This window comes from Gymnoscopelus braueri (assembly GCF_963280865.1).
Source record: "Gymnoscopelus braueri genome assembly, chromosome: 14".
Lineage (NCBI taxonomy): Eukaryota > Metazoa > Chordata > Actinopteri > Myctophiformes > Myctophidae > Gymnoscopelus > Gymnoscopelus braueri.
In genome coordinates this window covers 34,034,707-34,047,451 of record NC_137619.1, presented here as the reverse complement: position 1 = coordinate 34,047,451, position 12,745 = coordinate 34,034,707, and the positions used below count along the sequence as shown (strand labels likewise).

Genomic DNA, 12,745 nt, shown 5'->3' with positions numbered 1-12,745 from the left:
CTTGCCGCACAATAACACAGTGGTAACTCCAACGTGCCTCCATGCTTGCTAATTATCGTACGTTTCCTTTTAAATGGCTTCTTTTGTGAAACTCAAACAATAGCCTGATTGTAGTAAAACTACTTCAAGTGTTTGAATAGGCCTGCTTGATATTGTTCTTGCAGTTAAGTACCTTCTCAATTGCAGTGGTTTTGTGTCTTGTGTCAGGCGTATAGCCATCGCTTAGCTTTGGTGAGTTTTTGGTTTGATGCAACTTTTAAATGTTACCAAATACAAATGCAAACATTGGAGGGCTATTTTTAATTTGAAGTCATTTGCAACCATTGGACCGCCACTGCTCCACAGTAGACCAAGCTTTGATTTCATGCTTTCTTTCATTTATTCATTCATTCATTCATTCATTCCTGCTTTATTTAAAGAAGGCAATGAGATCCAGCTCTCCATTTTAAGTGTTGAGTGTCTCTTGTTTATAGTGATCTTCAAGAACATAAACAACTTGGAGAAAACACTTAATCTTTGAATAATAAATAATCTTGATGATTAAATGGAAGGATGACAACCATGCAATACTGTTTGTTTGACTGTGGCTGTGGCTGTTTGATGTGGTTACCACATCCTACCATTTTCCACAACTGTATTTTCAACGGTTCCCAATGTCTTCTTTCCTTTTTAGGAAAGAAGGGAATAATTAACCTTTAACTTTATGTTAAAGAAACATGACATTATATGACTTTATTTCATAAAAATGAAAATAAAATCATCTCAGCATGCTGTTTTGCTCTAAGCGCAGGGAAGGTTGAATCACTAACAAAGAAATACTTGGGGGAGACGTACAGTAATGTATTGTTAATATGCTCTCGAGTCTGCTGACATCTTGACTGCCATTTTCCACTCGCGCAGTAATTCTTAAGTAATATATTCATAATGTCTTGACACAATGCCATGTGCTCGAGCTCGGCACTCGCCAATCTATCACTGTTGGCTTAACGGCGCTCGGAGCCGCCAAGTTTCTAAAATGTCTCAACCTTCTTCCCCTTCGGCTGTCGTGATAGACTGGAGCTCTCCCAAACTTTAATGGAAAAAGAGAACTTCCTGCACATTTTTTATGTGCATTTATATAGACATCACGGAGCCACCGTGTCTTCGCTCTGTCTGTGGTATAGGAACAATTTCCCCAGGAGCTGACCTCTGTCAAAACACGGCTGATAAATTAATCCGAATGTAAGAACGGTTTTGTCACATGGAGGACATACGGTAGCTGTGTGTGTGCCTGTGCTTTGCTGAAAAGAGTGTACAATTTTCATGAGGCCATCACATGCGGCCAAGGACAAGCCATATAAAAAACATTCAATAAGTATATACAGTGTTTCTTCATGCCACTCGCATCTGTTATTCATTAAAACATAGTTATTTAAGTGACCTGTTGGTGTCTGCAGAGGAAATGCACAACAAACTGCATGAAGTCAGTACACACACATTTAACCCATTAAGACCTGGGAATCCGATTCTAAAAATGTCTTCTAAATCCTTACAGTTTTCTGAAAAAGTGGTGCTCAAACATTTTCATGTCAAGGACCCCCAATATGATATGCATTTGGCCGCCAACCCCCCATCTCAAAATATTTTGTTCGAGGGATCCCCAGGAGCAAAGATTTGTGTTAAAAATGTTCACTTTTAAAAATATTTAAATATATTCAAAGATATATTCAAACACTTTTTCACGAACTTCAAATGCCACTTTTGTTCACCACTTGAACCATTCGCCAAAAACATTCGCCAAAAAAAAATTGCGAATCAGTTTGTGTAGAATGAAATAAGAGCGTACCAAATGTGCTCTTTACATGTCTGTTTTATCAAGTATAGAGGGTTTAAGTGGTCAATATGAAAGTAGGCTTGACTGTCATCATGTCATCGTAGTCACCTCTGGATTGGATGAAGGAAATATTTTACAAGCTTCCGAAATTTTTGCAGTTACAATTTACAGTTATAAGAATAGACAATGAAACAAAGGAAAAGGGTAAGATAACAGGAGCTCTGTTATCCAACATTTTCCTTTTGTTTCCTGTTAAACTGGACATCAGTATGCAAAATATGCATAAGCTAAAAGAGAAACATCACTTTGTAGCAGACAGGCCTGGAATTTCGTCATTTTAGGGGCAAGGCCACTTGGCCTTTGGTGTTGTAATTTATTTGAGGGCACAAAGGCCAAATGCCAGGGGAAGAAGGCCATAAAAAATGCCTTTTGGTTACAATTCGCAATGCCATCATCGTTATACATTTCTTCTCTCTCTGTTTCTCATATTGCCTCTCTCTCTCTCTCTCTCTCTCTCTCTCTCTCTCGCTCTCTCCTTCTTTCTCTCTCTTGCTTCCTACCTCTCTCTCCCTCTCCCCCCCCCCCCCCCTCTCTCTCTCTCTCTCCCTCCCTCTCTCTCTCTCCTCCCCCCTCTCGGCTAGAGGTCGACGAGTGTCAGATCAACCCTCACATCTGTGGCCAGGGGGTTTGTTACAACACGGCCGAGGGCTACACCTGTCACTGTGACGAGGGACACCGACTGGATGACAGCCACAACACCTGTGTAGGTGAGGAGGCCGAGAGAGTCCACTTCATTCCTTGAGCTCGTCTTGATCCCTCGATCCACACTGTAACACTGCTGTTAACCCATTTAATCATAAACGCATCAATGTCATTTTAGATTTCTTTGGCTTTTCAACCGAGTTTTGCACCGAGTGCAAATCTTTGAATATATATTTTTTAAAGCGAACATTTGTAACTTAAATCTTTGCTTCTTGAGGGGTCATATCATTTTGGGGGTCCTGAAAAAGTTTAAGAACCACTGATATAGCAACATACGTTTTTTTTTTAAACGGTTAGGATTTAGAAGACATTTGTAGAATATATATTCAAAGATTTGCACAAATCTTTTCACGATTTCTCAAAAATAGCAGATCTACAAGCTCATAGCGTGGCACTCGGTGTCGCGCTATGAGCTTGTATATCTGCTAATTTTGAATAGCCAAAGAAATCTAAAATGACAGAGATGCGTTCCTTGATCCAAAAGGTTTCAAAACCTCTGCCCTACAGCACTGAATAGACAGAAATAATTTCTATTCAATTGATTTGGTTGCACGATACTGGGCATGAGCTTGTAGATCTGCTATTTTTTTATATCCAAAGTATAAAGGTTTCCCAGTTTTAATGGGTTAAACCTGCCTTGCAGTTGACAGAAGAAGCTAGCTTTCCATCTTTACAAAAAAAACACATTTGCGTACTGAGCACTATTCACACAGAAGTGAAACTGCTACATTACCAGTTTACAAAACAAAGATTTGATCAGAGAGTTTCTTTGCGGAAAACCTGCTGTGTCGAGTTAGATCAATAATAACGTCCCAGAGATTTGATCAGGGCCGACTGGATTCCCGGCATGATATAAAGTAAGCTGTCAATATCCATTTTCCTCAGACTCTATTGGGTCAAGTAAGTATTTCAGCACATTGTGTTGTGTACTCCAAAGCAATATTATATATGTCGTAATATAATTTAAGATAAGTGACAATGAGTGACTGAATACATGTCCTGTATTTTAACCCATTATAACCGGGGAAAGTATCCGTGTCGTTTTAGATTTTTGCTTTGGCTACTCAAAAATAAGCTCACACTGAAAATTTCCGAAAATTTTTGAAAGTGTAAGAACTACTAATTAGAAGGCATTTGTATAGAATCGGCCTCAGGTCTTAATGGGTTAAGTCACTTTTTTTTTGTCCTTTCCAATGGTGTGTGTTTGTGTTTGTGTGTGTGTGTGTGTGTGTGTGTGTGTGTGTGTGTGTGTGTGTGTGTGTGTGTGTGTGTGTGTGTGTGTGTGTGTGTGTGTGTGTGTGTGTGTGTGTGTGTGTGTGTGTGTGTGTGTGCGCGTGCGTGCGTGCGCGTGTGCGCGTGTGTGTGTGTCCAGATGTTGACGAGTGTGCTGAGAGCCCGTCGCTGTGTTACCGGGGCCGCTGTAGGAACACCCCCGGCAGCTTCCACTGTGTGTGCCAGCGGGGCTTCATGGGCGACGAGGAGGGCACCAGTTGTGTTGGTAAACACTCACACACACTCACACACACTCACACACACTCACACACACACACACACACACACACATACACACACACACACATGCTGCCTGTAGGGGCCGTTGCGATTACAATTTTATGTTGACGATTCATTGTCACACAAATAATTGCGATTAACGATTTCATTGTGTTTTTGGCATTGAACGTCGTAACATATTAATACAAAACGTAATTTATGTTTGGCCTTTTAGGCTTCGTAGGCAAGAATTGCGCAGGGCAGATATGACATAAATTAAATATACAAAGAAATTACTGACATATTTAGTCATTTTATACTTACTTTTTTTAAACTAGCAGAAATAGTTGATCTACAAGCTTACAGATCAGCTATTTCTGCTTGTTTTGGGAAATGTTTGAAAATGTATGAACATTTTACCACATGGAAACGAGTATGACGATTATGCAAAATCATTGTTATTATCTCAAATAATTGCGATGAGGTAATTTTAATTATGTATTAATTGTGACAGGCCTAGCTGCCTGTCTCTACTACACATGCACACTCTCTCTCTTTCTCTCTCAACACTGCATGTGAAAGCGCACACACACACACACACACACACACACACACACACACACACACACACACACACACACACACACACACGGCGGGTGAGGGGGGGCGCAATGGGGAAAAAAAGAGAATCAACACTATGTTTACATATTTACACATAGCATATCCCTTCGCGCAGTACACGAGGTTTAGACAGAAGGTGCATGAGCATAGCAGCTGGTATATACTGTTCATGATACAGACATTAACCCATTAAAACCAGGAAATCTGTGTCATTTATAACATGCAACACATACTTACAGTATGTACACGTACTTACTCACCTACAGTATTTGCACGCACACGCATGCGCGTGCGTGCGTGCGTACACAGCTGTCATAGGATGCCTTCAACACATGCTGTGGACCTGGAATTCAGATTTTCCCATTTGGCTGTTTTCAGTTTTCCTTCCCAACTTTCTTTCAATTCCCCCGGTTTGATTCCGGCGTCCCTGAGAGATGAATGGCCCTGTTACTGAACGCTACTTACAAAACAGCTTTAAGTGCAGTACAGTACAAACATCGGAAATATTCTCCATACGATTTGTCTCGATCACATCACGCCAACATCAGCCATCTGGAGTCGAGAACCACTCGTTCCGATTGGCTGTTCCTCGTTCCGGCCTTACCGAAGGTGAAGCCGTTCTAACCAGAGGAACACTCGCGCCCTCAATTCCAGGGGGGGGGGAACAGTTGGTCGATCTACAAGCTCTCAACGTGTCGCAACGCAGCACGTTGTGAGCTTGTAAATCGGCTGTTCTCTGCAAAGATGTAAGTTGTAGAGGGACAAAAGGAGCGGGCCAAGTATAGAGAGTATGCACATGCGTCACTTTTCCACCGGGACACGCCCCCCCCTCACCTAGACTGAGTGGCAAAACATTGAGCAGCATGGTGCATTGGAGTTTGGAAGCGCTCGTTGGAAATCACTCAACGGTCCTGCCTACCACCTGTTTCTAAATGTCACATAATGCAGGAGGCAGCAGTACATTGCGTTATTGAAAACGAGCGCTTCCAAACTCCGACACTTAGAAAAATAATCACCTGCACAGAATGTATTGACAGAAAGTAGCTCATAACATGTCTACGGTGGATTTTCATGAAACAAAAACTTTGCAGATAGAAAGAGGATATTTCAAGCTTTCCGTACAGCTGCCATGTTGGTGAGTTTAGCGTTGTTTAATCCAATCAGATAGGACTTTTCTGTTTGGATGTATGGGCTGTCAAGCCCAGGATTTCTTTTTTTTTGTGCCACTTTTCCGCATAACTTCCGGGTACGATGATGTCACGCGCATAGCCTCTATAGAGCCCCTGGGGGACCCCACGTACGCATGATAGAATGAACAAGTCCACGTCAGACATACTGTGTAGTGCAGCCTGTCTGTGTCTATGGACAGAAGGGGCCAAATTCTGCACCATCGTCCCATCCACCTCCTGGGCCTTTCTGGGATATAAATACAAGGTACTCTGTGATTAAGTGGTTTCCTGGCATCCTGACGGAGGTCTCCCCACCGACCAAAATGATACTGAATAAGGACTTTGAGGACAAATAGGCCTGATGATTATTTCCCCATAATGGCAATGAAAATCTCCTCATGAGCATTGGAGAATGAAATATGAAGACATCATTTATGGCTGTTTTGTTTTTTTAAATACTTTTTGTTGTTGTTTTTGGTGGGATTTATAATGTCTGTAGATATCTGAGTAAGTAATTTATTATTGAGATTAGTACAAAAACAGGCTCAGAGGGAAATATTTATATCACAGATAGAATAGAATATTCAAGGAGAGTCGTTGCTTTGCGGTGAAAAGTCGACTGTTAAAACCTTCCACGCATACCTTCTCTGACTTCTGATCTTGTATGGACTATGATATGACGTAACCACTTCCAACCTAGTGTCCCTATTTAGAGCATGTAGATTTATAGGAAAATGTCTTGAACATTTGGAGAAAAACAAAAAAAACGCGAAAATAGATCTACAAGCTCACACAACACGTTGAGCTTGTACTGTATCTAGTACTGTCTGATCTACTATTTCCTCTATTCGTCGTACGCTGATGAATATGGGGCTCAAGTGGTTAAATGCTCAATATTAAGATCGTTGAATAGTCTTTTAGTAAAAGATTTAGGGGTGCCAACTGTCCCAACACATCTGGTGTGCGATGAATGCCTCTGTCTCAGATGGTCTCATCTGGTTGTTTTGCTAAAATAACCCATTGAAACCGGGAAAGCACCCGTGTCATTTTAGATTTTTGCGTTGGCATTGACATTTTTTAAAGTCTGTGAGAACTACTGATTTAGAAGGCATTTGTAGAATGGGACTTAGGTCTTAATGTCCTCTTCACATCAGTGATCGTCAGTTATTTCAGCTAGAGTACATCTTCATGTCTGAGAAGCCGATGTGCTAATCAGGTGTTATTCGAATTAGATCCAAGCGGGCGCTTGTTTTCCTTGGAGGAGATGCAGATGGTCATATGTTCCCGAAATTAAGACTCACATTTTGCGAAAATGGAAAAGTTTCCAAATGTGATTTATTTGCCTGGACAGGCATGGCAAACACTTATGCACGCACGCACAAGCACTTGACACACACACATACGCGCATGTGCACGCGCGCACACACACACACTGTCTCTCACTGTCTCAAGGTGTGTGTGTGTGTGTGTGTCTGTGTTTCAGTCAATTTGTCTTTGAATAAATTATGAAGTTTAATCAACGTTATGTCCTGTCCTGTCCTTTCCTATCCTGTCCTGTCCTGTCCGATCCTATCCTATCCTTTACTACACCACCTTCCATGGCCTCCTCGCTCCACCTCTCTGCAGATGTAGATGAGTGTCAGACAGCTCATGTGTGTCCAGAGGACGAGACATGCTTCAACACCATTGGCTCATTCTTCTGTCGTGGCTGTCAGAGTGGCTTCAAGATGACCTCCACTGGAGCCTGTGAAGGTACAGCAATAATGGACAGATTGGTTGGTTGGCATCTTTACTGACAAAATGCTTATGCATAATCATATATTTGTTCCAGGGTTCCCACGGTCATGAAATTCCTGGAAATATTTTTAAATTAGAAAAACTGTTTTCCAGGCCTGGAAAAGGCTTGGAATTAATAAAACGTTTTGGATTTTTTTTTGTATATACATTGTTTTTGTATAACATTACGTGAAATATGTAACATGATAAAATGTAGTGCTGCGCTGCACGAGCTGCGTGAGTGCGGCCACAGGACATCACGTTACAAAAAGAATAGATGTACAAGCTACTGTAGATGTAACAACAAGTTGCACCGTGATATGCTGTTAGCTTGTAGATCTGTTCTTTTTACCTTTGCTCGAGTCTGTCTTGGTGCATTGATAGCACTCATGTGTAAGAGCCTCATTATTGCACCGTATGATTGCTGTAGGCCTGGAAATGGAGTGAAATACTTTGGAAAAGTGTTGAAAATGTATTGTTAAAAATGTGTGGGAACCCTGTTGTTCATTTCTGTCCAAAGGATAAAACACAGTAAAGTGTGAGAGCTTATTTCCATTGTGGTTGTTTTGTGTGTGTGTGTGTGTGTGTGTGTGTGTGTGTGTGTGTGTGTGTGTGTGTGTGTGTGTGTGTGGGGGTGTGTGTGTGTGTGTGTGTGTGTGTGTGTGTGTGTGTGTGTGTGTGTGTGTGTGTGTGTGTGTGTGTCTCCTTGTGCGCGCGTGCGTGCGCATGTGCGTAAACTGAGTGTTTCAGAGTATTCATCAAAAAAAAAGTCTGTTAAAAACACATGTTCCCAACAATTTCCCAAGCTGTGTCAAAATGTCACAATCTGTGTCAAAGACAACTAAAACAACTAAAAACAAAACCTGCTACAAACAACTCAACTACATTGTGGTTATAATTTAGCCTGGGACCAGACGAATCTGCGAGTGCAAAAAAAAATTGCACTCTGGGATTTGGGTCTGGCACCGCTCCATAGAGAATCCATTTCCTGCTCCAGAAGACGTGGGTAACCAATCAGGGCCCAGTATTCGAATATGGGAGACTGTAATTGGTAGTTGGTTTGTAGGTCTAACCAATTGCGTCGAGAGTCATTGTTTTGATCCCGCCCCCTTGGAAAAAAAACGTCCTCATAGAAGCACCAGACTCATATCCACGCAGTGATATAGTCTGGCTACGCCAGGCTAGTTATAATTAGGTCCAGCTGCTAATCAGCCAGTTCTTTGTAGAGGACTTAAACGTAGAATGAAGATGGAAGTTGTTTAAAAAATGATGCATCCTCTGCCTGAATGTGTGTACTATACTGTACAGTGTACAGTATAGTCCTTTAGCCCAGCCACCTAGGCACTTACGGTACAGTACTACATCATGGTTCATTCCCTAAAGAGGCTATGTTATGTACTGTATGAGTACAGAGGCTTTCAACCATGTCACCAATTGGTGACCCTAGAAACGGACAAATAGCAGAAGCCAACATTGCAAACATTTGTTTTAGTTTATTATGGGGCATAGATTCAAGAAATAGCACACCCTCTGTCCCCCAGACCCAGAGTGGTAAAACATTTTTCTTTCTTTGTTCTCTTTCCAGATATTGATGAGTGTGCCAACAAGTCAGTGTGTCCGTCTGGTATCTGTTTCAACCTGCAGGGAGGTTATGACTGTGGCACCTGCCCTCAGGGACTCCAGGGAAAGGGGGGCCAGTGTTTAGGTATGTACAGTATGAGGTTGTGGCCTCTAGTTTGAGGCCCTAAACCCATTAAGATCTGAGGCCGATTCTACGAAATGCCTTCTAAATCAGTTACACAGTTTTCTGAAAAACTTATGTTGCTACATCTGTGGTGGTTCTCAAACTTTTTCATGCTAAGGACCCCAAAATTCGATGTATTTGGCCGCCGACCCCCATCTCAAAATATTTTGTTCCAGGGACCCCTCAGAAGCAAAGATTTTAGATAAAAATGTTCGCTTTAAAAATATACATATCCAAATATAGATTTGCACAAATGTTCACAATTTGTCTAAAATAGCAGATCTACGCGGCACAAGTTCATGAGCTTGTGTATCTGCTATTTTTGAATAGCCAAAGTATAAAATATGGTTAAAGTGGTTAAATTCTAAAATGACACAGATGCTTTCCCAGTTTTAATGGGTTAAACCTGCACACTCAGCCGCCGCACAGCAAAACCTTCAGTTTTGGACCCCCCCCCCCCCCCCCCAAGGACCCCTGGGGGTTCCCGGACCCCACTTTGAGAACCAATGGTCTATACAGGGGACAGGTGTTGATTATGTGGTCGGCAGTCTGTTCAGGCTCACCCCGCACTTAAAAGCTGCGCAGTCTGCCAGGCCCCACTTCTTCATAGGAGATTTGAAGCAGCCGGCACCAGTACAGTACATAGGCGGTTCAGCAGGGGACATTGCAGGCGGCATGGTAGATCTTCTCCTTCGACGCCGTCTCCCGGGGTTCCGGATGTAGTGGTGGATGGATACGTGTGGGTCCAGCCGATACAATGGTGATACAAAATAGGGTTGTGGTGGATTTTCCTGGGTTTTTCCTTTTCATTAGGCCAATGACGCAACCTTCTCTTTCATCAGATTCTCATTAAAGATATATTTTTGGGAGCTTTTCTGCCTTTAATTGATAGTGTACAGTGGAGATGGACAGGAAACAGGGAGAGAGAGACGGGGAGAAACAAACAACAAAGAAAAGATCGTCGGGAATGGGACTCAAACGCGTGATGCGCTGTCAGGCCAGCGGTCCGGGCCTATTTCATCAGGTTCTCAGGGTTGCCACGTCGGACCTTGCATGTTCTGATCACTACACTACAATTACAATGATGGCAGTATACCATTTTTCACTGGCTGGCCTATGTGAAGCTTTATGGTAACTCACCAAAGAGCGTCAGTCATTTCTGTCTGCAACGTCACGAACATACTGCGCTCTTTCCCTGGAGTCTCTCTGGACGCTTTATCTTTTTCTTTGGAAAAACCATAACTCCACATTGAATCCACCATTCTTGGAATAGCACGATAATTACCCAACCCCATTGTACGTAACGTCAACCATCTATATATACAGAAAGCAGCTCAGGAAACAGATGCAGTATATAAAATCCTGCTAATCAAGCTATGAAAACCAATGAAACTTTCCAAAAAAGCCACTGTATGGGCCCACACTTTCCTGGAAGTGGAGCATTTCCACCAGAAACCACAGGTGCGTCCATCTCTCTCCCCGTTTGAAGAAGTAGCTCCGCTCCGTATCCCAACGGGTAGCTGTCAGGCTCTGAGTATTCGCACACCATGCTGGCCAAGCCAAACCACAGCGGGGTGGCTCTGAATGGTGGTGGTGGCAAGAGGAAATAATTAGGTGAGGCGACGGAGTCCACATCAGCTTTTATAGAAGCAATAACCCAACTCACAGATGTTTGAGTGATACTGCCAAACTCCTAGACATCGTGTGTTTGAATGAGAGAGAGAGAGAGAGAGCAAGAGAGAGAGAGAGAGACAAAGCCGGTGTAACTCCACATCTTGCTCAAGTGTCTTATGAATAGCGTACTTGTTGTCAGACATTATTGTTCTGCCAATATCTTGTCTTCGAATGTTTGACAAAAAGCACCACCCAAAATGTTCCTCTGCTTCAGTATTTGACTAAATACTTAATTGCTGCCTTCCTCTTTGAATCCACCCAGATATTGACGAATGCCTGGACCCGCACACGTGCACAAATGGAAAATGCACCAACTATGAAGGCTCCTTTGCCTGTTCATGTAATGAAGGTTTCCAGCTCCTCGATGGAGAATTTTGCCAAGGTAATAATGTTTCTATGTAGAATGTCTGACGCTCTAGTTTGGATGTGATTTTCACCACAGACTCTAAAAACTAACAGCATGTGTCCTTGACTATGGGAAGTGTCTTGGGCATTTGGCCAAATTGTGTCATTTCTGTGACTTATACTCATTAGAGCCACCCTCTCTCTTACTCAGTGAATAATTTCTGGTTACAAACTTCAGGAATACGCCATAAATATAAACAACATAATGGCTGCAAAAAGCTAGTATCATAAAACTAAGTCGCCACCTCATAATCACTCATTTAGTTGAGCAGTGTTCGTGTAAGTGACATAATTAATGGTCCTCCCATCCAAGGTACTTGATTTTCACTCTGCCAAGAGTTTCTTTTTTTTGCCAGCTTTCCACCAAAGTTTGTTTTATGCCACTCAGATCCTCTTACCGAATGCAGACAGTGTCTGGTTTATACATTTTGCAGGCTGTTGGTGACACCTTCTGAGCAATTTTAACCCAGTAAGACCTGAGGCCTAACAGTTATCTGAAAAACGTATGTTTCTATATCAGTGCTGCTCAAACTTTTTCATGTCAACGACCCCCCAAAATTAAATACATTTGGCCGCCGAGTGGCCGACCCCCATCCCAAAACATTTTGTTCCAGGTACCTCCAGAAGCAAAGATTTGAGTTAGAAATGTTCGCTTAAAAATATATACTTACTTCACGATAAAAGGAAAACGTGACGCGCTATGAGCTTGTATATCTGCTATTTAAAAAAAATCATGACACACACACACTCATGTATGTAGCTAAAATCTAAAATGACACAGACACTTTCCCGGTCTTAATGGGATAATGCCCCTTTTCCACAGTAAAGCTATTGGGATCCCTGCCTTGGAATAATTAAAATGTTTACCTGACAGATTGATTTTTAATTTATTACGCAATATGAAATATGGAGCATTGATTTTCTTTTTTATTATTAAAGGTTACCACTTGATGCTGTGTTACATCAGTATCTTATTGACTAATCATAATATTCCAATAACTCTGTCTGTGTTTACCTGAGTTGTTTATCCCTCCAGCATCTAATGAGAATAGTTCTCTCCAACAGTTCTCTCCACAATCCCTGGAGTGTGGCACTGTGGAAATCAAAGCTCCCAATTATATGCGTAACGAAATAGGATCAATTGTTCCTGATACTGTAGAAACATAATGATTGTTATTCTTCACAATCTGCATTTTGCTGCAGGGACTTAAGCACCATAAAAGAAATGATCAAAAAAGCCAATCTACAAGCTCACAACATGTCGCATGTGAGCTTGTGGAACTGCTTTTT

The 12,745-nt window shown here is 42.0% G+C and overlaps 1 protein-coding gene across 4 annotated transcripts in view; it reads left to right on the top strand.

The window, feature by feature from the left end:
- ltbp1 (latent transforming growth factor beta binding protein 1) overlaps positions 1–12,745 on the top strand; it is a 167,653-nt gene that overhangs the window by 104,963 nt on the left and 49,945 nt on the right. For all 4 annotated transcript variants that reach the window (XM_080448614.1, XM_080448613.1, XM_080448615.1 and 1 more), the window contains 5 exons: positions 2,455–2,580; positions 3,948–4,073; positions 7,483–7,608; positions 9,218–9,337; positions 11,313–11,432. In XM_080448614.1, coding sequence (XP_080304740.1) covers positions 2,455–2,580; positions 3,948–4,073; positions 7,483–7,608; positions 9,218–9,337; positions 11,313–11,432 — 618 coding nt within the window. The remainder of the gene's footprint in view (positions 1–2,454; positions 2,581–3,947; positions 4,074–7,482; positions 7,609–9,217; positions 9,338–11,312; positions 11,433–12,745) is intronic.